The sequence below is a fragment of the Glandiceps talaboti genome, chromosome 23, assembly GCF_964340395.1.
Source record: "Glandiceps talaboti chromosome 23, keGlaTala1.1, whole genome shotgun sequence".
NCBI lineage: Eukaryota > Metazoa > Hemichordata > Enteropneusta > Spengelidae > Glandiceps > Glandiceps talaboti.
In genome coordinates, this window is record NC_135571.1 from 9,060,784 (window position 1) to 9,088,670 (window position 27,887).

The 27,887-nt window shown below is 35.7% G+C and overlaps 1 protein-coding gene across 4 annotated transcripts in view; it reads right to left on the reverse strand.

The window, feature by feature from the left end:
• Positions 1–19,241, reverse strand: part of LOC144452580 (3'-5' exoribonuclease HELZ2-like) — a 40,837-nt gene extending 21,596 nt beyond the window's left edge. The window contains exons 1-14 of one of the 4 annotated variants that reach the window (XM_078143697.1): positions 19,076–19,241; positions 15,683–15,810; positions 14,400–14,424; positions 12,485–12,679; positions 11,535–11,577; positions 10,668–10,789; positions 10,455–10,526; positions 9,685–9,972; positions 9,343–9,403; positions 6,207–6,290; positions 5,540–5,650; positions 4,742–4,894; positions 3,030–3,819; positions 213–405 (exon numbers count right to left, since the gene is read on the reverse strand). In XM_078143697.1, the coding sequence (XP_077999823.1) occupies positions 213–405; positions 3,030–3,819; positions 4,742–4,894; positions 5,540–5,650; positions 6,207–6,290; positions 9,343–9,403; positions 9,685–9,972; positions 10,455–10,526; positions 10,668–10,789; positions 11,535–11,577; positions 12,485–12,679; positions 14,400–14,424; positions 15,683–15,786 (2,241 nt within the window). In that variant the 5' untranslated portion in view covers positions 15,787–15,810; positions 19,076–19,241. Of the gene's footprint in view, positions 1–212; positions 406–3,029; positions 3,820–4,741; positions 4,895–5,539; positions 5,651–6,206; positions 6,291–9,342; positions 9,404–9,684; positions 9,973–10,454; positions 10,527–10,667; positions 10,790–11,534; positions 11,578–12,484; positions 12,680–14,399; positions 14,425–15,682; positions 15,811–18,040; positions 18,182–19,075 lie in introns of those variants that run through there. The other 3 variants (XM_078143698.1, XM_078143696.1, XM_078143699.1) reach the window with 3 other exon arrangements.
• Positions 19,242–27,887: the final 8,646 nt, after the last annotated feature.

Here is a 27,887-nt window from a genome sequence, read left to right on the forward strand (position 1 = left end):
TACGTACGTACGTACGTACGTACGTATACATACGTATGTAATATGTCTGTCTGTCTCAGTATCTGTCAGTATGCATGCATGCACGCACGCACACTTGCATGTATGTACATACGTACGTACATACTTATGTAAGTGTACATGTATGCACGTATACATACATACACATGTGTGTTTGTACACTAGGTATTTAAAAAAATTTACTGTATACTTACTATATCATATTCATAGGTAGTGTTCATGTACCTCTCCAGAAGAATATCCACAAACGAATACAGATTTTTCTGTTTTCCTTTACGCAGCTTCATCTGACGATGATCCCTTCGTACTCGCCATTCTTTTAATTCATCCTTGCTATGTGCATCGATACACTCACTGTTTTTACATGTCCCAACAAAACGCCTCTCTCTGGAATGTAAAATAATGTGACAATAAGTTAGAAAAGAAATATTAAAAATCCACACAATACTAGAGAACGAGATAGTTGATTGTGGATGGAGCACCTTGGCAAATTTACAGGAGATTTAGTCTTTAAGTTTGCAAATACTGAAACAAAGATGTCAATTAAGATCAGTGAGACTGACCACATGATTTCTCGTCAAGATAGTCACAATAGAGATAACAATACAACCACCTCTTACACAGTGTCTGTGTTTTGTTACATTTGTATTTTATTTTGATTTAAATAAGGAAATACAGCAGCAGACACTGTGTAAGGGATGTTTGTGTGTTATCTTTATTGTGTCTACAAAGCAGACACTGTGTAAAGGATGTTTGTGTGTTATCTTGATTGTGTCTACAAAGCAGCCGCTGTAAGTGACGTCTGTGTGTTATCTTTATTGTGTCTACAGAGCAGACACTATGTATTAAAGTGATGTCTGTGTGTTATCTTTATTGTGTCTACAGAGCAGACACTGTGTAAGTGATGTTTGTGTGTTATCTTTATTGTGTCTATAGAGCACACTGTGTAAGTGATGTCTGAATGTTATCTTTATTGTGTCTATAGAGCACACTGTGTAAGTGATGTCTGCATGTTATCTTTATTGTGTCTAAAGAGCAGACACTTTGCAAGGGATGTCTGCATGTTATCTTTATTGTGTCTAAAGAGCAGACACTTTGCAAGGGATGTCTGCATGTTATCTTTATTGTGTCTACAGAGCAGACACTGTGTAAGGGATGTTTGTGTGTTATCTTTATTGTGTCTACAGAGCAGACACTGTGTAAGGGATGTTTGTGTGTTATCTTTATTGTGTCTACAGAGCAGACACTGTGTAAGGGATGTTTGTGTGTTATCTTTATTGTGTCTACAGAGCAGACACTGTGTAAGGGATGTTTGTGTGTTATCTTTATTGTGTCTACAGAGCAGACACTGTGTAAGGGATGTTTGTGTGTTATCTTTATTGTGTCTACAGAGCAGACACTGTGTAAGGGATGTTTGTGTGTTATCTTTATTGTGTCTACAGAGCAGACACTGTGTAAGGGATGTTTGTGTGTTAACTTTATTGTGTCTACAGAGCAGACACTGTGTAAGGGATGTTTGTGTGTTATCTTTATTGTGTCTACAGAGCAGACACTGTGTAAGGGATGTTTGTGTGTTATCTTTATTGTGTCTACAGAGCAGACACTGTGTAAGGGATGTTTGTGTGTTATCTTTATTGTGTCTACAGAGCAGACACTGTGTAAGGGATGTTTGTGTGTTATCTTTATTGTGTCTACAGAGCAGACACTGTGTAAGGGATGTTTGTGTGTTATCTTTATTGTGTCTATAGAGCACACTGTGTAAGTGATGTCTGAATGTTATCTTTATTGTGTCTATAGAGCACACTGTGTAAGTGATGTCTGCATGTTATCTTTATTGTGTCTAAAGAGCAGACACTGTGTAAGTGATGTTTGTGTGTTATCTTTATCGTGTCTACAGAGCAGACACTGTGTAAGGGATGTTTGTGTGTTATCTTTATTGTGTCTACAGAGCAGACACTGTGTAAGGGATGTTTGTGTGTTATCTTTATTGTGTCTACAGAACAGACACTGTGTAAGGGATGTTTGTGTGTTATCTTTATTGTGTCTACAGCGCAGACACTGTGTAAGGGATGTTTGTGTGTTATCTTTATTGTGTCTACAGAGCAGACACTGTGTAAGGGATGTTTGTGTGTTATCTTTATTGTGTCTACAGAGCAGACACTGTGTAAGGGATGTTTGTGTGTTATCTTTATTGTGTCTACAGAGCAGACACTGTGTAAGGGATGTTTGTGTGTTATCTTTATTGTGTCTACAGAGCAGACACTGTGTAAGGGATGTTTGTGTGTTATCTTTATCGTGTCTACAGAGCAGACACTGTGTAAGTGATGTTTGTGTGTATATCTTTATCGTGTCTACAGAGCAGACACTGTGTAAGTGATGTTTGTGTGTTATCTTTATCGTGTCTACAGAGCAGACACTGTGTAAGGGATGTTTGTGTGTTATCTTTATTGTGTCTACAGAGCAGACACTGTGTAAGGGATGTTTGTGTGTTATCTTTATTGTGTCTACAGAACAGACACTGTGTAAGGGATGTTTGTGTGTTATCTTTATTGTGTCTACAGCGCAGACACTGTGTAAGGGATGTTTGTGTGTTATCTTTATTGTGTCTACAGAGCAGACACTGTGTAAGGGATGTTTGTGTGTTATCTTTATTGTGTCTACAGAGCAGACACTGTGTAAGGGATGTTTGTGTGTTATCTTTATTGTGTCTACAGAGCAGACACTGTGTAAGGGATGTTTGTGTGTTATCTTTATTGTGTCTACAGAGCAGACACTGTGTAAGTGATGTTTGTGTGTTATCTTTATTGTGTCTATAGAGCACAATGTGTAAGTGATGTCTGCATGTTATCTTTATTGTGTTTATCTCGACATGAAACATTGTGATCAGGCTCACTAATCTTGATACATTGTTTAATAACATTTGCAAGATAGGATGAAATCTCATGGAATAGAAAGTGAATATGGACAAAGCGTACCACTAAAGACTGTTTAAATCAGGTTAAATAGATTACCTTCTGCACATCTTGAAATCGCCGGTCAATGGTGGTGATCGATATTTCCATTCCCTGTCTCTGTCGGCAGATATATTAACTTTATGGTCATCCAGTGCACAGTGCTGATGTAGTTGTGAAACTGTGTTGAAGTTCATGTTACAGTAGTCACAATACCATCGTCGTTTCTTTGTTACAACAGCAAGTTGTTGGTTTTCTGTTGACATTTCGCGCCTTCTGCTGCCCTCGCGTCGTAACTCACATGTGGTGCAGTTGTTTAATTTCTTAAGATACCTGTAAAGCTCACTTCTAATCGATGGTGTCTGTCTTTCAAGGGTCCAGAACTCCATCTCTGCCTCACTGTGACCAAAAGCGCATATATTTTCATCGACTCTACACCTAAGACCATTTGTGAATTCATTACAAAGGTAATAATCCCCCTCGTAATCTGTATTTGTTATGTTTCGCACCTCTGCCCATGCCATCGCTTGGTCATCCAAGCTTTTCATACAACTCAAGAGCATATCTGAAAAGCATCTGTGAGGTAACGTAAAGTTGGATTGGTAGCTTCCGTCGCCGTATTCGTTTGGTCTTCGACTGAAACACTGTCGACAGGCCAGCGTGAAGAATTGTGTTTTCATAATGTCTTGGAGAGCCTTACTCAGGTCCGAAGCCAAAGTATCGGATGTCGGAAGTGCAATTGTAGAGTTTTCTTGATTCATCGATTCACTCCCATGACTTACGCTGTCACTTATTTCTATCTGTGGTTGTCTACCTTTGTTGTCGGCCTCAATAGAGGTAAGCCTTGACACTGAAACAAATATACACAGCCCAGATAATAAGTCTCACATAGGATACACTTGCACCTCTTTCATTCATTGACAGGCAATGAGAGAAAAGAAAATGAATCTTCATGAGCAAAAGTGATTTGTTATTAATTTGTCAAAGGCAAATTTCCATGTTTAGTGGACAATAAAAGTCTTGTTATATCTTATCTTGGAGGTTAGATGTTAATAAATCACACCAGAAAATGATTATTCCGTCTTTCTGTCATTTCGTTGGAATTTCTACACCTCACTCACTGAATGTCAGAGTCCTTCAATTTATTTTAATTGAAACTCGTATATATCTTGCCAATGGTCCAGAACTAATGGATGTTATTGATCGCAACATGATATATCTTTAGTTATCTTTGTTATTGAATTTTCAACAATAGGAAATTCACATTTCTCATAATCACCCAGAAGTCAGTTTATACTAATTAAAATTTTAAGTTTAATGTAAGTCAGTTTATACAGTTTTTAATATGCCAGTTTGGCAAAGAAAGAAATTTTGTGCAAAATAGTTTTGTGGTTGTTTAGTGGTATAAATATCTTCAGTTAGTAAGGCCTGACAAAATAAATTGTGTGGTTCTGATTACAGTTAACTTAAGAACAGGTGAGGTAGGTAGATTTTTTTTTGTATATATACTTTTGTCATGTGAGTGTCTAGTATAGGTAATTATGTTTTCTGTTGTTTTCCATATGGTCTGTGTTATTGGTGTCTTCCCATCAGATGTACAGCCATTACAGATTGGAAGAACAGTTTGATATTGTCTTTTTAAGTTGATATCAGTTTCCACAACTAGATACTCACATTGGAAAAAAAAGATGTTTTTAAAATAAAATTAAACAACTACTTTTGCCACCTTTTCTAAAATTGAGCGTAATCGGAACCACACAATGATTGCCTACCTCGTGGTCTATACATTCCATAGTCCATTTTCCCAGTCTTTCCTGTTTGAAGGACGACTGACTGATCAGCATTTAACATTTGGTCTTTGCTTTGTAGTACACCCCATCTCACCAATTCATCATCAGTCTCCTCTGCTGAATCTGTTGATGATTCTAAGTGTAAAATTGAATTTACCCATTATAAGGCAAAAAAAAAAAAGGATTGCTTCTGGTCAGCGCGCGCATCACTTCAATACCCTGCGTCGGTTTCTTTTTGTGTGTGTGTATGTCCAGCCCATACAGTTTGCAGATCCATGTTGAAACACAAAAATAACCCTCCCTACTTCAGTGAAGACAACTGCAGAGCCAATCATGAACAATCAAATCACATCTGCCTCACATACATAATTGTTCTGAAGTACTAAATAAAAAGAACAATAACTGCCATAAATAGTAGACTGAGTGACAGGTTTGTTGGGACCATTTTAGACAAACTGTCCAGACCAGAAACAAATTTTTAGGGGCCTAAACTAAAAAAAATCGGATTATGTGTCATTCCATGATAAAATAAATTAATCATGTAAATATTATTGTTACACACAAAACAATAACAAGATTATCACACCCACCAACAGAAACAACGATGGAAACAACACAAACAACTTATACGTTGATTCAATCTATCTGATTGGGTTTTTGACAAACTAATTAATTCGTTCATATTTTCAGTAATTCGTTACATACTTTTTGCATATGAATCTGTAAAGAGATAAGTTCAGGTGCATATGTAATATACTACTTAATTGTATGAATAACTACCTTCTTGTTGTAAGCATGTGTTCAATTCTCTTTTCTTTGTCGTAGCAACCATCCCATCAACTTGCATAGTCTGTGTAGGGGGTAACTCTTGAGTTGAATCTGTTGATGAATCTAAATATGAAAAAGGAAATTATCAAAAACACTTATGACGTATACATTTATGTATCAAAAGTTCAGTATTTTCAGTAAAGAATATTGTACGACATCAACGAAGACAAACAATTTTCACTACCAGAAAATTTTGCAATTTTACAGTCTTCAACTCACTCTCAAAGACTAAATTTTTATTAATTACTGTGCACTGGATAACAGGACAATGAGAAGCATGCACGCAACACACACAGCACAGACAAGCCACACACATAGCTGGTTTAATTGGCTTCAAAAGAAAATGTTGCGATTTTACAATCTTCAGCTCACTCTCAAAGACGAGTAAATTTTTATTAATTACCACACTAGCACATTGTGTTCATATACAAAAAGGTACTTTAGTCACTACTTATTTTTGCATTTTCCATGTGTAAGAAAATAAGCGAAAATAAGTCTGTAGCAAATATTTCCAGGTTTACAGTAAATTCTGGAGAGTAGAATTATAATGAAACACCCTGGAACTGATCATAATATGAAATGACAACATGCCAATGAGACAACACAAATTCCATCCTACCACTCTCATGTTCGATATATTCACGGATTTCCTCGACATCTAGGGTATTTGATACAGATGCTGTAGTACTCTGTAGTCTGATACCTAAAATATAAAAAAAATACAAAATTAATGAGGAATATTTATATTGTACGACATTTGAATATTTCTTATTTTGTTATAACCCACTGATTTGTTCACAAAGTAAACATGCATTTTCAAATAAGAGTTTACACTACAGTGCAAACGAGATTACCATTTCATTCACTGGACATGATGATTTGTATGTAAAGGAACACTGGACACACCACTGGACACATTCTGACTTCAGAATAACCTTAACATTGACACCAAACACAGAGGAGGATTCTTTCACCAAATCACTTCAGAAGTTAAAATCATTACTATCACTCTTTCACAGTGTAATATAAACAGGCTTCTGTTGAAAAGATTCTACATGGATATGATGATTTTAATTGTTTATTTTCCTACAGAAATGTTTACCCTTTGATTGTATGATTATAAATATTCACTTTTCTACTGATAAGCAGCATGAGTATGACTTGTATCTACTTTTACAAGGAGACACTTTGTGCAGCACCTCTGACAATAATAGGGAACTTGCAAACCTGCCATGTTGAATGTTGCATCATGGGAAATATAATAATAAATACTAATCACTTAGCATTGTAAACAATATTGTTACACTGTTTATAACTAGGAATGATCAATTCATAGTCACCCTGATCTTTGTGGGAGGTTAATTTTATCAGTAGCTCCAGATTAGGTATTACGATAACCACAGATAATCCCATAGTCCTTTGCATCTGAGAATGCTCAGTTTGGATTGCAAGTTCCCTATTTGAAGTTGTCTGAGTGTGTTTTAAACTTTCCTTTCACATAATCTATTTAAAGGGAAAGCCATTTGATAATTCATTTAATTGTATGCAAACTATTTGATATTTTCTAGATATTCCTACGTGATTTCCAGAACAAAGCACTTTACTGGTTGACTCAAAAATGGTGGGAATCAATTGGTTAAAGTGATAGTTATTCTTCGCATACATGTTTGTGAGGACGATATATGTATTTCTTGCGCATTGTTTACTACTACTATTAGGTGAGTTTTCTCTAACACTTGTAAGTCGTAACATGTATACCTCCAGGATGAGTGAGTGAGTCTGTTTGAGTGAGTGAGTGTATATCTGTCTCTGTCTGTTTGTTTGTCTGTGTGCCATCATTTTCTAAAAAACGACTGGTTTAATTGAAACAAAACTTGGCACACATTTTTTTTAGGGTAATGGCAAGAACTGATTAGTTTCTGGGTGAGATTTGTGCAAGGTAATTAGAATAATTGGAGCAACAATTTTCTATCAGTTGATCTAAAGATATATGTCCTGGGTGAAAATGGAGTAGTCCACTTATCCATATTCTGACCATTAGTGGTCGTCTTTGCAATCATACGTGTACCTACCAAGAGGCATTCATATCCAAACTTTACAATCATATGTGTTTCTACCAAGAGGCATTCATATCCAAACTTTACAATCATATGTGTATCTACCAAGAGGCATTCATATCCAAACTTTACAATCATATGTGTATCTACCAAGAGGCATTCATATCCAAACTTTACAATCATATGTGTATCTACCAAGAGGCATTCATATCCAAACTTTACAATCATATGTGTATCTACCAAGAGGCATTCATATCCAAACTTTACAATCATATGTGTATCTACCAAGAGGCATTCATATCCAAACTTTACAATCATATGTGTATCTACCAAGAGGCATTCATATCCAAACTTTACAATCATATGTGTATCTACCAAGAGGCATTCATATCCAAACTTTACAATCATATGTGTATCTACCAAGAGGCATTCATATCCAAACTTTACAATCATATGTGTATCTACCAAGAGGCATTCATATCCAAACTTTACAATCATATGTGTATCTACCAAGAGGCATTCATATCCAAACTTTACAATATGTGTATCTACCAAGAGGCATACATATCCAAACTTTACAATCATATGTGTATCTACCAAGAGGCATTCATATCAAAACTTTACAATCATATGTGTATCTACCAAGAGGCATTCATATCAAAACTTTACAATCATATTTGTATCTACCAAGAGGCATACATATCCAAACTTTACAATCATATGTGTACCCACCAAGAGGCATTCATATCCAAACTTTACAATCATATGTGTACCCACCAAGAGGCATTCATATCCAAACTTTACAATATGTGTACCTACCAAGAGGCATTCATATCCAAACTTTACAATCATATGTGTACCCACCAAGAGGCATTCATATCCAAACTTTACAATCATATGTGTACCCACCAAGAGGCATTCATATCCAAACTTTACAATCATATGTGTACCCACCAAGAGGCATTCATATCCAAACTTACAATCATATGTGTACCTACCAAGAGGCATTCATATCCAAACTTTACAATCATATGTGTACCCACCAAGAGGCATTCATATCCAAACTTTACAATCATATGTGTACCCACCAAGAGGCATTCATATCCAAACTTTACAATCATATGTGTACCCACCAAGAGGCATTCATATCCAAACTTTACAATTATATGTGTATCTACCAAGAGGCATTCATATCCAAACTTTACAATCATATGTGTATCTACCAAGAGGCATTCATATCCAAACTTTACAATTATATGTGTACCCACCAAGAGGCATTCATATCCAAACTTTACAATTATATGTGTATCTACCAAGAGGCATTCATATCCAAACTTTACAATCATATGTGTATCTACCAAGAGGCATTCATATCCAAACTTTACAATTATATGTGTACCCACCAAGAGGCATTCATATCCAAACTTTACAATTATATGTGTATCTACCAAGAGGCATTCATATCCAAAGTTTACAATCATATGTGTATCTACCAAGAGGCATACATATCCAAACTTTACAATCATATGTGTACCCACCAAGAGGCATTCATATCCAATCTGGTATTAAAATTAAGCTTTAAGATGCCATGGAATCCCTTAGGTACACTTGACCATTGAATACAGTAAGGTGAAATATGGAAATTTTTAAAATCACCTTAGATATTCAGTTTGATGAAGGTAAGTATATGGTACTCACTACGTGGTGGTGGTCTCCGTCGTGACTTCTTCTTCCATTTCTTTTTCTTCTTACCCTTTTTCTGCTTGGTTAAAAGAAGAGAAGGTGACATTGAATGAGTACATTGAATATTATAATAAATTCATGGCACGACATATTGACTACATTGTGCAATGTCATTATTACCATCACCTGGTTGGACGACTAGCAGACTATGTAAAATACATTACATTTCACATTTCGTGTCTACACTAGAGTTTCCAAAAGTTCTGGCTATCTTTCGACTTGTCAAGAGAGCAAGAGAGCGTCATCATGTCAGTGAAATTACACCCAGTGTTCATAGTCAGCTTGACGTAACCTCACCTTATTGAAACTCAAGTTCCAGTCGTGTTCATGACTCTTTTCCCTGGCATCAGTTTCAACATTGTCATCATTTTCAAGATGTTCACCCAAATTTTGATCACTGACAGTAATGAGATCCCTAGATAGAGATGTAGTCCTCGTCACGTCATACAACAAGGTTTCTGATGATGGTAAACCAAGCAGGAAACCCCAGAATGACAGATAGGGCTGCAGGATTGCTTGTGCATCATGAAAGTGTGCAATGTCAAAATATTCATTTTGCACCCAGCCCTTGTAGGTTGACACTTTCTGGAAAAAAAACCCACACAACACGTCTAAAAATTTAAAATAGGATAAAATGTGACCTTATATTCAAATTTATAATATCATAAACTTTTTTTTCCAATGATGAGATTTATCACACCAAACACCAGTAGAAACCTAAATGTATGCATACGCATGATGACATATCAAAGTCAGAAAAAACATCCAAAAGTTTTTAAGCCCTTATTGGTGTATTACAGCCAGAGACAAGCAAGTATTTACAAGAGGGACTTTCAAACATGGAAAGTAAACAAATGAAAAGGATTAATAACACTTGGCACTAGATGTTAGAAGTATCGAGACAATTATTACATTTCATCATTTGATAAGAACTGTGATGGCCACTTTACACAATAACTCATTCACAGATGAAAGAAACGCCGATGCAACACCAATTGTACTGTATTATAAAAGGTATTACAGATTTGACCGTTTGGTTTTTGTGCAATGATTACAAATTAATTTACCTCTAACTCTGCACTGCATTTGTGTGGAATCAGCTGGTCTATTTCATCTGCTAGCGCTTTTACATCTTCATTCTTGAGAAAGATATTAAGAAAAAGAGACACAATGATATGAAACATGTATTGTAGATGCTAATTTAAACCATCAAGATATCGACATCAGAAAAAGAAATAGGTGTAATGAAAGCAGTTGATTGTCGTATCAATTTTACTTACGTTAGGGAAATGTTGCAAGGCTCTGAGTACCGATGACTTTGCTTCATCGTGTCTGTTGAGCCTCTTCAATGCTTTCGCTTTACGATATAATGCTTTAATGTAGTCAGGGTAATGTTCGAGAGCTATATTCAGGAGAAAAAATATAAGATTGCCATGTTTATCTTAGTCTAGTTCCTGACGACCATGTTCCAATTTTACACTACATTATCTTCCCACATTATATCTAGTCTGGGCAGTAAATGTGATGCTGGGTGAAGTACGAACGGGGCGCAGTAGTAATCCATTGCAAATTGACAGGCTGTCATCGTCGCTCATTAATATTCATTTGGTACAGCTGTGAACCATACCACATAAAAACCGAACTCCACCTCCAGTGCAAATTCATGTGGGGACACAATGTCATCACGTTTATATGAACACTGTAGGGGAGCACAGAATTCTGTGCGAGAGTAATGACCTTGACTAGACATAATATGTGAAGATAATGTAGAGTAAAATCTGAACGGGTCATAAGGAACTAGACTATGCTTATCTGTCTCATGTAGATATGCCTTGATAATGTAAAATGCATTTGTGCAACAGGTGTGTTGTACTTAAAGTGGCACAAGCTGAGTTTATAAGCTTTTTTAATAGTCAAATTAAAATATTTGCAAAGATTAAACTGTTCCATTATAATGTGTATGTCGATGTCTGCCTTCTATGACATTACAATTTGTGTTCTTGCATTGCTAGAACTGTTGATTGCATAGTAGTGAGTTCCTCTACATTTTTTTTATATGTATGATAAATTTAAAACACTATGCTTTAATGAAAATATTTCTGTGACAGTTGCAAACTTCAATTTAAACAAAATTTATTCATATTTACCACTATTACAGTCACCGAGTGCCACTTGTGCATTGGGCTTACCCTATTGTATAAATAAAAAAAAAAGTGTTATTTTAAAAACTGACTTTTTCAAACCAGAGAGAAATATTGAGAAAAAATTCTTTTCTAGGTATAATGCTGATGTCTTTCCTTCAACTAATTACACAGAAATTTCAATTACCTGGCAATAACATTCAAAATATGGAGTTCATTAGAAAAGATGGGATAAATATGTAAGTCAAAATTATAAAAGAACAATGAAATGAATTCATAAAGAATTTGATTAAAACCTCAAGTGCTGCAGTCAGACAGATTGTTTGATTAAACCAGGAAATGTCCTATTACTCTGGTATTTGAACCTTCGGTTTACTAAGATAGACACAAACTTAAACTTTCATTGAAACATGTTGAATCAAAAGTGATACACTACTAAATAAACTAGTTTATTTAGAAATCCATGAACTTGCAGTGTAAAGTTTTGGGACTTCCACTATGTTGATCACAGGGTGATTAGAATCTCACAACAGAGGAACTGCTATCACCCACTTGTGTAATCTACCACATTGAAGAACAGTAGATTTAGTTTGCGTCTATCTTTAAATCGAAGACTCAATTACGAGTGTCATATCTACTGTACAGTATGAAGATTATGCTTGTGTCTGACATCATGCGACTGTTCCTTTAATAGCCAATAGACTTCATTTACCATGGCGTCACTAAAACCAAGATCAGAAATCTGATCTATCAGTCCTTGGTTTATATATGTAGACAATGTTTACACAACACCTAAATCCATGTAAAGATGACTCGCTTACAAAATATAACAAAAATATACAATAAACAAACAAACAAAAACAAGTACAAATAAACACACAAACTGGAATAAAAATGTGACCGCCGCCAAACGTGGGTGTTAGAGAAATCATGGAAAACAGGAATGTTTTACATACACCTATCCGCAAGAGCTGCTCAGCACGGTTGCAGCAAATTATAGCCATAAGACTCCTTTCCACAGAAAAGAAATTTTCCTCCAACCAGTTCATAATTTTTATTGCTTCTTCATAACAGAGACAAGCTTCTCTTATTTTCCTGTCTTTACACAGTGCTTTTCCTTCAGCTTTTAAGTCTAATAACAGTCGTTGGACCTGGCCATTGTAATTGTACAAGGATAGAAAATTGTTAGTGACTTGTACTAGTTCATGCAGGTGTAATGATGATTCAAAAATTGTAATATATATTATAAATCAAATGAAACTGAGAAAAAAAGTAAAAGTTATTATTTGAAGTAATAACACGCTATTACATCCCTTCAAATTAGAATAACTGGTTGAATTGATTGAATTTAAGAGTAACGTTGAAAAGTATAAAATTAAATAAGTTACCTAAATGAGCAAAGCGCAAAATACTCGGATGTCATGTATTTATAAACACTCTCCCAAATTATTGTCTTCATTCAGTCAAAGAAAATACTCTTGACCTAAGGGATCTTCTGGCAACTCTTCTAGTGACTTGTAGTGAGAAAACTCCTTAGGTCACTAGTATTTTCCAACTTTCCAGTTCAGTAAAGAAATATGTTGGAAATAGCACAATTATACCTCTACCAGCACAAGTTATTATTAAAAAATGGTAAAATAATGGTGATTTGGAATGTTTAACTCATAGTCTTATTTTGAGTACTGCAACACCAATGATGTGTTGACACAGGTTGTAGTAATGTACATGTAGAACGAACTGGGTATACATGTATAATCTATATTTTCTGTTCGAAGACAATAACTTGGTTTGTGCATGGTATAATCGGAGGTTTTATCATTCTGATTATCTCCATTCTTAATCCTTGAAGATATCCATCTGACTTTCATACATGTAGAACTTAGCTAACCCCTACATTGGCTGTTCCTTAAATTCCAACTACTAGCTTATTTCTGCCTTTAGTACACTTGTTCTGAGTATTACTATCAACTTACATATGATGTTAGATAATTAAAATGAATTTTGATAACTTATTCAACTTTAAAATCTTGCAAAGGAGCCCTACTGCACTTGACATGTGTTCGGCCATTTTGGGGATTTCCTGCAAGGGTTTATGGGAAATCTTACAGAAAATGACACCACAGTTAATACTACAAGATTGTGGTAAAATTACATGGTTTTTCCATTTCAAGATAGCTAAATCGACATACAGATTCTAGCCTATGGAAATACTCATGACCTTAAAGGGATCTTCTGGCAACTCATCTAGTGACTTGTAGTGAGAAAACTCCTTAGGTCACTAGTATTTTCCAACTTTTCCAGTTCAGTGATGAAATATGTTGGAAATAGCACAATTCTAGCCTATGAAGTGTCCAAAGTATTGCTGATTAAAGCAGGTAGTTGTAGCTTTTTAGAAGTTGTGATGGCAATGTGCGGTCATGTGGAGACGTTTAGGTATCTAAGTCAACCACTGTCTTCAAAGGTTTTAATGGAGATAAGCAGAACGGATCCAGAAAATACTTACTTGTTAATTCAGGCTGAGATGAAATAGGATAAAATAAATAAGAAAACTACCAATCGTACAATTGGTATTTTTTGATAGTTTTAGACCTGTTGTTCTTATCATCTTCTGTCCGTTCACAAATTCACCCAAAAGTTCATTTGTGTTGCTACAGATGTTTCTGTTGCTTGTGTTGATGCTTTTGTCGACAGCACACTGTGTTGTGTTTAGTGTATACAAGACTTTAAAATAGTCATTTATATCAGATACATTGATCTGATATTTCTCCTTTATGTTACATTACTAAATTCCTTCACCAAAATAATCTAAATACCAATAATCTAAATACCATTTTAATAAACAAGTTACTAGTCTACTTAAACTTAAGTTACCTTCTCTTCTTCTAAATCGGTTGATCTGTGAATGGAAAGATGTAATCTTGAACAAAAATTACGAAAAAATCAACTGAGAACTCATAGAGCGAGAGATTCAAATGTATATTATCATAGGAGTTGATAAGTAACTGATTTCAGTGCATACACTAGACTGTGCCAAAATAGGTACATACCCTATGTGCACTAAAATGGAAAGTGACTGATATATCGTGAATATTATATCATTAGATCGAGAACAAATATATTATATCGAGACATTGATACCAAATTTCAAATGATTGACAGTCAAAAAATGTTCACTGTATGTTTTAGTTTTTAAAATCCATTAGAAATATGGGATATGCAAAAGTTTTCATTTTGATATTTCAAATTTTTGGCTACCCTGTCATGATCGGTATGACCTTTGATTTTGAAAATTTAAATGATTTAGGGAGCCATCATTATTTACGACCGGGGGGGTTGGAGGAATTTAGAGGGAGGGTCACTCAAAAACTGGGGAATGAAGGGGGGGGGGGTTACCCGAAAATTGGGGAGTGAAAGGGGGGGGGAGGGCTACTCAAAATTTTACATGTTAAAATAGCACCAGAAAGCATTCTTTTAGTCCTTGAAATTCAAAAATCTCTGGGACAGGAGGGGGTTTGGCTCCCTGAAACTTTGATTCAGCTAATACCACCTAATTTCAAAGTTTACCTATGGTACTACTTTTGGGAATAAGCTGCATTCATTGTTACCCCTTCCTCTTGAAATATGCTACATCCATAACATTATAACGAAATTCAAATTCAAAATAAAAAGTTTGATATTGTATGTACATGTATGTATGTAATATGTATATATGTATGTATGTATGTATATACGTACATACGTATGTATGCATATGTGTATACATGTGTGTGAGTATGTGTGCATATGGTGTTTCAATGGAACACTCAACCTCAATTTGTACATGTATAATGTTTGTAGCACCATTAACAGTTAATGAGTTATAATGGTAAAATGGTGGGGGGGGGGGTTATGAAAAAAATTTGTGTCGAGGGGGGGGGTTTACAAAAAAATTTCAAGCCAGGTGGGGGGGGGGGGGTTCACTCAAATTAGGGGGATTTTCGAAAGAATTCCCCTGGAACCCCCCCCCCCGGTCGTAAATAATGACGACTCCCTTAGCAGTCGATCGGCTACAATAATTACTGGTATTGGAGGTCCTATTTTGAATGGAACTTTCAGAAAAATACTAAAAACATGTCTTAGTATTTGTCAATATTATACCCATAAATGACACCTACTTGTAATCTTTGAGGCTTTGGGTTATTCGTCTCTGTCGAGTTCTGCGAGTTTCACCAGGAGGTGGCCAACCAGTGTCTGTGATTTTAGGTTGCATATTTGCCATCGCTACAAAAATGATCTCCAGTCACTGAAAAAAAATACAAAAAAGTCTTGTTGAGAGTTCCTGGATGAAATAGCGAGAGTGTGGATCGGACATCACATCTACAAAGACACGGCCAAAATAACCTATTTGGACCGCTAAAATTTATAACGGGTCTGACTCCGCAGATCGCTATAATTGATAGTTTTGTCTACACGAACATTCCCTCCATACTCAAGTGCACACTATTCACAATACAATAATTCTAGGGGAAGCTCAAGTGTTTCCTTTGTAGTGTACATGTCTCCTACCTACGTGCGTGTGAGCCTGGAATGGCACCACTTCTCAAAAGTCACGCCATAACTACCCCCTTATAACATTTGTAAACTTGTAACCAAATCACTGGTCCTGAAAATCCCTCCACACGAGATTTCAACAATGTCATGTCACTGTGGCCATGGTACGTGCCACTTTGGCACTCCTTACTTTACTCGATTTGTATCCAAAATAACAAAAGCCTTTAATCATGCCGAATGCTTTTCTACGAACCGCGAGAAATGACAGTCGTACCCATTTCAATTCTCTTGAAGTACCTTCGAAGTTCTTGGTCGTTTATTGTAAACTTTGACAAGATAATAAAGCCACTAAATCAATCTCTCTCTCTCTCTCTCTCTCTCTCTCTCTCTCTCTCTCTCTCTCTCTCTCTCTCTCTCTCTCTCTCTCTCTCTCTCTCTCTCTCTCTCTCTCTCTCTCTCTCTCTCTCTCTCTCTCTCTCTCTCTCTCTCTCTCTCTCTCTCTCAATATTCCTAGAAGGTTTAAGGTCATGCAATTTCATACAGAGACGGTCACATAATAACGACTGTAAAGTTCCACAGCTTTGACAATGCCATGAGCGAAAAGTACTAATCACTGGTATGCACACTATTTCAGAATAACCGCGATGACAAATTTAAAGTCTCAAATAAATAAACACTGAATATAGAAAACTAATTTCAGTAGTACGATTATATACATGTAAACTTGTTGTTTTTATACCAAGGTACTGTTACAGTAGTTTTTATTTATTTATTTATTTATTTATTTATTTATTTATTTATTTATTTATTTATTTATATTTATTTGTTTATTATTTATCTATTTATTTATCTATCTATCTATTTATTTATTTATTTATTTATTTATTTATTTATTTTTCATAGCGGGTAAAAAAGGGCAATCTACACTATATACAAATTTCCTTACCGGCCCGAATATATTATACGTATGTATATGCCAGCGTGAGAGTGTCCGACAACTTGATATTTTCTTGCTTGACAGCCGAATATCGACTTGAATATATTAGATAAAATTTGGTCATGATATCGTACAGAATTGTGCCAAAAATGAAATCAATTTTAGTGAACATTTCTATGAATGCACTAGTAACACTCACCTAATTTCAAAGTAATCATTCGTAATTCTATAATTTCCTGGAAGCTCAAATAAATGACATTTTTAGGACGTTCGTAGAAACGTAAACGATCATTGCTCATGCGTGATACGTATCGTCCCTGCTATTGTCTCTATCTCACCTTGCTAAGGTCAACTATTTCCGTCTGTAAAAAACGTTGAGTTCAGTATTGTTTACACTACTAAAAAGTCCAGCACACTGCGTTTAATGTGTTCCTGAAATCCGAATTGTGTGCTAATCAATTACAGCCGGGGTTCAATAAATAACGACATTATATTCTATGAGGAAGTGGACCGGACCACGTACGGTCTTCTCGTTTCCACAAACGACACTTTAATACCAAACCAGTCGTATATGCAACCACCCATACATTTTACCACCTTTAAATCTGTATTGCGTTATATTATAATTTATATATTTGAAAATGTTAAAAATCTTCAAATAGCATCATTGATGACATGATAGACATTAAGCTTACACCCTAAATGTGTATGGTAAACTGCTGGAAGCAATCAGACAAAATAATTTTAAAAATTGCGTGTTTCTGATAATACCCGACCTACCCTAGTTTAAGCCACCGACCCTAACAATTTTAAAAACATTTTAAAACAAAAGAAATTCTTTGTCTTCTTGACCTTCAGACACATATGTTTTTTTTCCCCAGTGATGTCTGTACATATTTCATCAAACTATCACAGAAGGGTACATTTTGACCACCATTTCTTTTATTTTTGGGTCGAAGCAATAAATAATTAAAAAGATGAAATAAAATAAAAACCCGACCTACCTACCCTATTTTCTGAGGTCGTGTTGTTATAGGAAACTCACCGGTTTTTTTCTCGTCTAATTGTACGCTAGATTCACGATGTATGTGTACAGTACATCGTCGTAAACCACAGCCTCTTTTACGGCACCGTCTAAGAGGCTTCATTTCGCAGTGTCGTGGGAGAAACAATAGCTCTGGTTTGCGAGAACGGTACAGTATCACAATGCGACAGATAATCTCGTCACGCCCTTTCGGCCCTCTGCATTGCCCATAGCCACTGTTGTCTAACAGGATGTCTGTTCCTCCCGGGTGATCGGAACAAAAACAAATGTCACACAACGTGATGGAAATAGAGGTAAATAAAGACATCTAGCCGCTTTCAACACATCAGATTTTAATCAGATTGGTTCCTCCCCTCTGTATACTTTCCACAGAATTGAAATTGTTGTTTTATCAGCAAAGGTCGAGTATTCTCAATTCAAAAATAACCGTGTCAATGGATAAATTGGTATGTTGTAAATACAGTAGACTTGTACAAACTGTAATAACAAGTTAATGGCTTACTTATAAGCGTATAATTATGAAAAATCGATCGCGCAATCTATATCTATATCTGAGTACCGCGTACTTCCTAGTACTAGTAGTAGTATAGCATAATTTATCTCTCGCTGATCGAGCTGTTTATTGAAGTACAGGTATAGCAAATTATTTCATGAAAATAACAAATTCCTGTGAAATACCTGTAAATACGGTGTGGTTAGTCTACAGATTTGGTGCTCCCCGACATTATAATTTTCTGGTCGCAAATCCACCTACGACTCCAAAAACACAAGTGTTTTGTTTGCATTTGCTTTTGAACAACAACAACAACAACAACAACAACAACAACAACAACAACAACAACAACAACATAGGTAGACGTTAGTTGCCTCTGTTGATTTACCAAAATTTTATTTCGAAAGAGAATTATACATGCATACGAAGTTAGACGTCAACAGAAAGACACTATTTGTGAGCACAGACGGCAAAATACAATATAATATTACTATATAACACGGGACCCATAGAGTATATAACAAACAGTGTACGTGACTTACCTTCAGTTATTGTCGTTTTCTGTCCACAAAATAATGTATATGGTTAGTATCTACGTTGTTGTAACAAATTTGTTGTACGTGTAATAGGGCTTCAGGTAGTATAAAGGAGACGCAAGTTCACTCAGTCGTTTAGTTTGTAATAGTGTTGATCGTCGATACACCACCACGTACTGCTACGCAGGTATGATCAGTATGCAACAATATTTCTTAGACTTATACGTCTAATACAAGACAACGTACGTTGGTCTATTGTATTCTGAGTTTCTACGAAATGGCCAATGTTGTCTCAGTGTTTTGATAGGTCAGCAGAACCAGAACGATATGATATCCATATATATGTGTTTTTGAGAAGCATATACGCGTTAGTACAAAAATATAAATTTACATATTGTGCAGTTTTTCTACAGAAATGAAGGAATTTCTCTTTCACTTTAGTTTCAACAGAAAAGGCAACCTTTGACCTCAGCGAAACAATAGCACGATCCGTACGTGACAGAACTTCTTTCTATAATAGTATAAATAGACACCACCACACACTTTGAAAATATTTGATAAGTCGTCAACATTTGAGATGTATAGGTGCTTATCGTCAGCAAGGGAGTCACGTGACGTGTTGTGTAAATAAGTGTTTTTGACCGTAGTCGATTTTCCTGTTCCAAGATGCATTGCGTGAGGCGATGTCGCTTATGTGATATCCTTTGGGTTTGTATAGTTACTCTTTGCTACACTTGAAATAACGTTTTCATCATGACACGATGCAAAGACATGTTGACCTCTTTAATTGAGGGATTTTACAGACTAAGCGCTAACTGTGACAGAAAGCATTTATTAATAAATCAAGAGTACAGTCACGTGACGACCAGACACGTACACACTCTGTGTGTAATATCAGTTATGGCGTTGTACGATAGTATGTGGAGGCGCACGGTTCATCAGGTCCATGTATAGCATTGTCACTGGGGATAGCAAGCGTGTAATTGATTGATCAATCGATCGATCTAGTGATTGATTGATTGATTGAATGGTTACTTGGTTGAATGATTGATCGATTGAATGATTATTTTTTGTGGTGAAATAAAATTTATTTGTGCGTGATATTGATCAATTGACTCATAGACCCTCCGCCACAGTTGGTGGAGGGTCTATGATTGATTGATTTTTGTGTTGATATGAATCCCCCCCCTTCTTTTCCTGGCTTGTTTCAGAGTTTTCTCTCTATCAGATACATATAATTCTCTCTTTATTGATTGACTAAATAAAGACATCTTGACCATTCTTCTCCTCTTATCTAAATTAAAACATCCCTATAAGTTAAATCTCATAATTACCAGGGGAGCAGTTACAACGATACTTTGCTTTATCCTTCTGTCTTCTCGTAGATTATCACACCACACAAACACTCAATAATGTGTAAACTCGTATAAAAGTTAGATAGATACAGATACGAAATTTGCATTTCAACGTGTAATGTGTGTATGTGTGTAGCAGCAAAAATCTAAAAAATGTATCCTTTACTGAAGGAATTCAGTTTACATCTAGTTTTCTAATGTTGACGTGTAATTCAAATAGTAGGATTAGCGGCCTTAAACCCAAACTAGCTGTAACTGTGGTATTATTTTTTCGATGTCAATAGATAGTATATTCACTGAAAATTCTTAAAACATCAATTAATGGATATTGTACATGTTAATTAGATGTCTATAAATCGTACAGTAATAAGTTGAAGTCGTGATTCATTGGGTACTAAATTTTGGGCACGGACCCCAAAATCAACTTGATTGGATATATATATTGTACCATGGAAGTATAAGGGGAGATCTCCCCATATACCTCCATCATCATTGTACCATATGTGTATTGTTACACAAGTACCGTATGTTTACCCATATACGGGCCTACTCGTGTAGTTCACCATCAGGTCATTTGCTTTTGATTCAATATAACTCAGTGTTCAGAGTGTATGACCATGGAATGTATTGGCTAAGGATTATGAACGCCTGTTTGAGGTATTGTACTAATGACAGTTGCCGACTAAGTATTTCTGGTCTTCGTTAACAAGATTAACGTTCGTTAGCTGCAATAATTCACAGACAATTAAGAAATAGTTTTGATTTTGAGGTGGATTTATCTTCAGTTTTTGAGTTTTCTCATTCCGTTATAATTCCTGCTAGTGCAATGGCAAATAGACAAACCGAAATTGGGTCGGTGATACTTTCATGGGTGGATTTTTCTATTAATTAAGTCTTACCTACCCAAAAATCGGACATTTCCTAACCCCGACATTAATAATTACGGAGCCTTCAAAATCCAATAAATATTCGAAGTCGAGGCACCCCAATCCTGTCAAAATCAGGAAAAGTAGCAACCGACATTTTACTTAGTAGTAGTAAAGACAAAGGGCGGCAAGGACATAAACAAGACTTTCACAATCCTTCTTCCCTAATAGTAATATTATGAGTATAAGCTTGTCTGTGGTATAAGAAATTAGGCCTATATCTTACAAAACAGTTTTAAAAGAATTTTTGTTTAATTACAGTGCGATTCCAGATTCCGGGGTTTCAATGCTACCACTGCCGAAAGCACATCAGGCCAACCACGCACGACGGCCAACCACTAGCTTCTTCAACTCAAAGCAACTCTACATGGAGTGCGACCTCTATAGGTTTCGCGTGCGCACTAAATTAGCCTTTGACCTGTGGTATCGCAATGACGTCACGTTCAAAGGTGCAGTGCACTGCATGGTGGAACGCGAAGTCTCCAGCTACATACAGGAACAAGAATTCGCCATTTTGTGACAATTTGTGTATGTGTTGGCAAAAACTTTGGGTAAAATAGCAATAACAATCCTGTATTTGACAAGAGAAGTTGACAAGAAGAAATGCTATGTTCAAAAATGTGATGTGAGTGTTCTAACTTTTCTTGTGTACGTGTACAACTACAAGAAGTTGAAGAAACTGAACAGTACTACTACCAGTCAAATTGGCGAGCTGCTGGCCCCTCACTACTGCCTCCAATTTCCAAACTACAGCTAGCTTCGACACGTGACTGTTAGGTAAGTTTAATGTTATACTCTTACTGTAAGTATTATTTAGGGAATTTATTTTGGCTTGAGCATGGAATTATAACCATACTTCATGCCTAGACCGCTTTCGAGAGTAAATCCTACTTGCACGCGCACAGTGCAATGTTAATGTTGCAGACGTCGTGTCGGGATTCGATTCTGACGTCTCAAAATTGAAAACTAAACGTAAATAGTAAATTGTACCGATAGATCAAACGAGAACCTGCCTACTTCAGCACAGTGCTGGCTTCCCCAGAGACAAATTAATTAACAGCCTAATGTAATAGGTCAATTTTGCAAAATTCTAGCATGCAGAAATTTGTGTATTTTATAATGTCCACATGCATGCAAGTAAAAATAGATAGAAGTTTGCAAGTTAGTAGGCATGGGGGGGGGGAGGGGGGTAATATCAAGCAGATCTGGATAGATAAGGCGAACAAAATAATTGTGTGGTTCCAATGGCCTCAGAGAATTGGGTAAGTAGGTCGGAATTTTATTTTATATCATCTTTTTTTAATTGTTTTTATTTTTGAAAAATATTGCTTCGACTCAAAACAATACAAAATGTCGGTCAGAATATACCCGTTTTGTGATAGTTTGATGAAATATGTACAGGTATCATTGGGGAAAGAAAACTGATGTGCATGAAGGTCAAGAAGACAAAGAGTTTCTTTTCTTTTTGTAAGAAATGTGTAACAAAATGTTTTGGGTTCGACTTGATTTAAACTAGGGTCGGTCAGGTTATCAGACACAAACTTTTTATTTTATTTTGCCTTTTTAGTGTTGTGAGTTTTCATGACACAATCATTCAAATGTACATGTATAATGTCGTGGGTATAAAAACTACTATTTTTTTCAAATGTGTTCAACCTGGCCTGGTTAAATAGTATGTTTACTGTCCGTGTCAATGTCATGTGTTTCTATAAAAAGCAATAAGTTCTGGTTAGTTAGCATTTGTTGTGATTTTGAGGGGTTTTTCTTATGTTTTGTGCTTTTTTTTTCATTCTGATGTTTAACTGGAAGCAAACACTATTCCAGTAATGTTAACACAAATAGATGAGATCACGCTGAAAAATGAGTGAGCTGTCAAGGTACTACCCATTTCAAAATGCTGCATGTGTTGCTACGTTTGCCGATTTTCATGGACTTGGGGTACCTTTGAACATTGTTGGAGTTAGGAACTCTCAGATTTTTTGACATGAAGGCATAATTTAACAGAAAAATCCTTCCAACTTTGCAATTCAGATCTGAATGGCTTCCGTTTATTTGTGTTAACGTTACAGGAATTGTAGTGTTTGCTTCCAGTTAAACATCAGAATGAAAAAAAAGCACAAAACAGAACAAAATACCCACAAAATTACAACAAACGCTACAATAAATGCAGCTAGGTTCTGATGTATACAGGCATATAGGCATAATTTAGCAGAAAAATCCTCCCAACTTTGCAGTTCAGACTGAATGGCTTCCCTCCATCTATTTGCGTTACATTACAGGTATTGTAGCACAAAACACAAGGAAATATAGGGTTGGAGTCCAATACAAAACACCATAACATAAGAATAGTTGGCCCAGTAAAATTATTTGTAATAAATAGGCCTGATGCCATTTATCATTAAGTGATTTTCCAAGCGATAACTTAGTAGGTTTTAAAAGTCGATAAGCAGACAGAAATTTGCAAGTGTGGTTTGTCAGTGGCGATGCCCTATGTATTACAACACTCATGGTTTGGTTCGTTTTTGTTATAAAAAATAGAAAGTTTATTGTGTAACTTATCAATAATTTAATACCAGTACTTCAAGTATTATATCTCAATTCAAGTACAAGGGGTGGTTAAGTTTGAGTAAACATGTATCTAGCTTAATGTATCTTGCTATTTTCGTTTGTCTAGTTTCCTATATGCATCAACTATGATCACTACAATCATCTCCACCGTATCATCAAACTGGTTACCCTAGCACAAGAGTCTGTGCTTACCCTCGACAGCTATAGTTTAATGGTATAGGCGAGTTGATATAAATGATAACGTTATCACGTCCACACGTTTTTTAATCAAAGTCAGCCATACTAATTGAAGATAAATGTCAGAATAAGTAACCAATTACAACTGCCTGTCAGTGTGTGATATATTACTACTCTCATGCACTAGCTGTCCTGCCTTTCCCAGCAGGATCTTTAGCTAGATTTTCAGTAACATTTGTCAGTTTGACTACTTGAGAGGATAGTGATCGTAGAGAACGCTGACAGTATCTAGGAATAGGATCTAGACTATTTTTTCATCTACTTTTAGTACAAAGTACATGTATGTTTTGAGCCTGTTATTGTGCTGTCATGGCAGCTGCCAACATAGTCATAGTTCCTATATGGTATCGTTACAAATGTATGATTTACAATGTACATGTATGTTTAGTTAGTGACCATGTTGGCATCCAGACTACGGTGAACACTCTTCATGATCTACAAACAACAAGTGTTGTATCTTTCATGGGAGCAAATAAATAACAATGTTGTGGGTTTGTGATTGCACACTGACATTCAATGATTTACTACTGGTAGTTTAGATACCTACAGGTGTAGATTGAGACCAAATATATAACAATGTGGTTGGTTTGTGATTTCACACTGACATTCAATGATTTACTACTGATAGTTCAGATACCTGTGTAGATGAGTAGAAAATTTGATTGTGTTGTCACATCAGAGACTGCCACTTATGACCATAGGCACTCGAATCAATATGTATGATTTTTAAAAACAATGTATAGTGAATAAGAGAAAGAAGGTGTGAAGCTACGCGAGCCGTATTCACCATTTGAAGTGTTGACCCTGATTACACACTCATTGGCATAATACTGGACGTCCTGGAAAACGACATTTCATCACAACAAATGTTATATAAAGTAATAGTTCTAGCAAATGACTAGCTAAAAGGTATTAACTAATACTTGTTGTTGCCATCGCTGCATCTGTTGCGTTAAAAATGATATTCTATTTAGATTTCAAATCATATGACCAGCTGTGCTGTTGTCCAATCAGAAGCCACAAGTGTTTGCTAAAGAAGGTGTAATCGGGGTCAGCAGTTCAAATGGTGAATACGGCTCGCATACCTTCACACCTTCTCTTTTTCACTCTACATTTTTTTTTATGGCTCGCATACCTTCACACCTTCTCTTTTTCACTATACATTTTTTTTTTCAATCATACAGATTGATTCGAGTGCCTGTGCTTATGACCATCAACAAACAAGCCTACTTGTATACATCTCTTTGAATACATTCTTTGTTGAATATATACTTTAAATTACTTGACATTGTATTATAAGTTATTTATTTATTTTATTTATTTATTTCATGAAATATGAATAAATTTACTAGGACATACATTGTTGAAAATATTTGTAACAATTGGTTCATAGTTATAATGAAGTATTTGAATGTTGATGAGCATTGATGAAACAAAACATGTATACAGTTGATACCTTGATAGCACTTTGAATGCAATTGATGGGGGGGGGGGGGGGGGGTTGAAATATATTCTAATTTCTAGGATGTACCTAGTGCCACCAAACACAAGAAATTTGGTTAATATCTGACTAAAAAGGATATAAATTATATTGTAATGACTCCAGACCTGTATTTGACAAGGAACCAGTGTGCCCTCTAAAGCCAAATTTTGTTGTGATTTGAAATGATAAAAACGCATTTCTTGTTAGTCACCACATAGTAAGAGATAGGGAACACCAAATTTTGGTGCATCACTAGAAATTGCACACTGCATGGAAACAAATCAATATGAAATGGCTCAGCTGAATCATGTCTGCCACTTGAAACTAAACGAATTTGGTTTGATTTTTTGAATGAGAACGACAAATGGTTTACATCTGATTCAAGTTGTTCATGAACCTTATTGATATGGATTGTCTTGTTATATTGAAAAATTAATCATTGATATCAGCACTGTGTAGAATGTTTAGGTACGCAGTGAGGTTTGACAGATGTATGTGTACAGTGCATGGTGTCACCTTGACAACGTTGACATGTAGATATTCAATTTTCTATGGTTGACCTTAGGTGACTTGTGATACTAAATGTGACATGTTTAGTACAACTGAACTATAACTTGGCTTCAATGATGCTATAGATGTGGTGTATTATCTGACTGTCTCTGTATGTACGTACATACTGTGTGTGTGTGTGTGTGTGTGTGTGTGTGTGTGTGTGTATGTGTGTAGATGTGTGTGTTTATATGTATGTATGTATGTATGTATGTATGTATGTATGTATGTATACATGTATGTATGTGTGTGTGTGTGTGTGTGTGTGTGTGCATGTGTGTGTGTGTGTGTGTGTGTGTGTGTGTGTGTGTGTGTGTGTGTGTCTAAATTTACTTTTGTAACTCTAAAACTGCTGGGGTGATTATGATATTCAGTGGGGATTTTACTTTGGGTGTCTACGTAGTCCCCGCCGGACGAAGTCCGGGACGGTGACTTGTGGTTTGGGTTCCGTCTGTCCGGAGCCGTTTCTTGGAGATGCCTGGACAGATTTTTTTCAAACTTGGTACAGGGGCAACATACTATGGCATACATATGCACGTCAATTTGTTTCATGATACGGTCCAATATCAATATGGCCGCCTAGCAGCCATTTTGTTTGCGAATTTTCCCTGTCCAAAGCCATAACTCAGACATGCTTGAATAGATCTCGTTCAAAGTTGGTATTAGGACAGTGTTCTATGACATACATGTGCATATCCATTGTTGTCGTGATACAATCCAATATGGTTGCCTGGCAGCCATTTTGTTTGCAAATTTTCCATGTCCAAAGCCTAACTCAGACATGCTTGAACAGATCTCATTCAAAGTTGGTATTAGCAGTGTTTATTCCTCACCCTAAAAACAACCATATGAAGCCAAACAACATTAACCAGGTTTGAAAATGACAACATAAACTTCCAGTTCCTTAAAACCCAATCATAGCGAGGGACTCTTGTCATTCTCAATGACTTGTTGGGAAATTGATCACGTCAAAATAATCACATCCCAGGTTTGTAATTGGGTCTAAGAATATGATTTTTGGTAAAAAAAAAACATTTTAAAAGTGTTCAAATTGGTTTTAAAATTTAGTTTTGTGTTTTTCAAACTGCTAAAAGCATGCCAATTTGATTGCCAATAAGTAAAAATCCTTTGCTAGAACAAACATGCTTCGATCACACATTCGGGGTGTACAATATTCTGAGTAAGTTATTGTATGCAACAAAACATTTTTTTAAATATTTCAGTTGTAGCTAGTACAGCTTCAAGACAAAGGCATGACAATGTACTTGTAGTGAAAATAGAAACTGCCATAATAGCCATTAGAATGTACAATAATTTTGTTTGGTAACATAAAATGATCGGGGAATACAGGTAGATATTAGTTTATTAGTATCTAGTCATGTGAAAATTTTGACACTCTCTCCCATACATCATGATGAGGTATATCCCTTCAGTAAATGTCATGTATTCAAACCTAAAATTAGATACAACTTTTGATTTTCAACCCTCTACAGATAACACAACTTCACTGAAAACTGCAAACTCAGTGGCATGCATGTTCGAGTTTGTTGGGCTGATTAACAATAATGGTTTGTGTTTATATAATCGTGATTAATGAGAGTAGACTTTATTTTCTAAATATCTAGGAACTCATCACAAATAGGTAGTATTTCCACAGCTTACGACAGGCCAATCTAATTAAAATCTGATGTGGTGAAAGT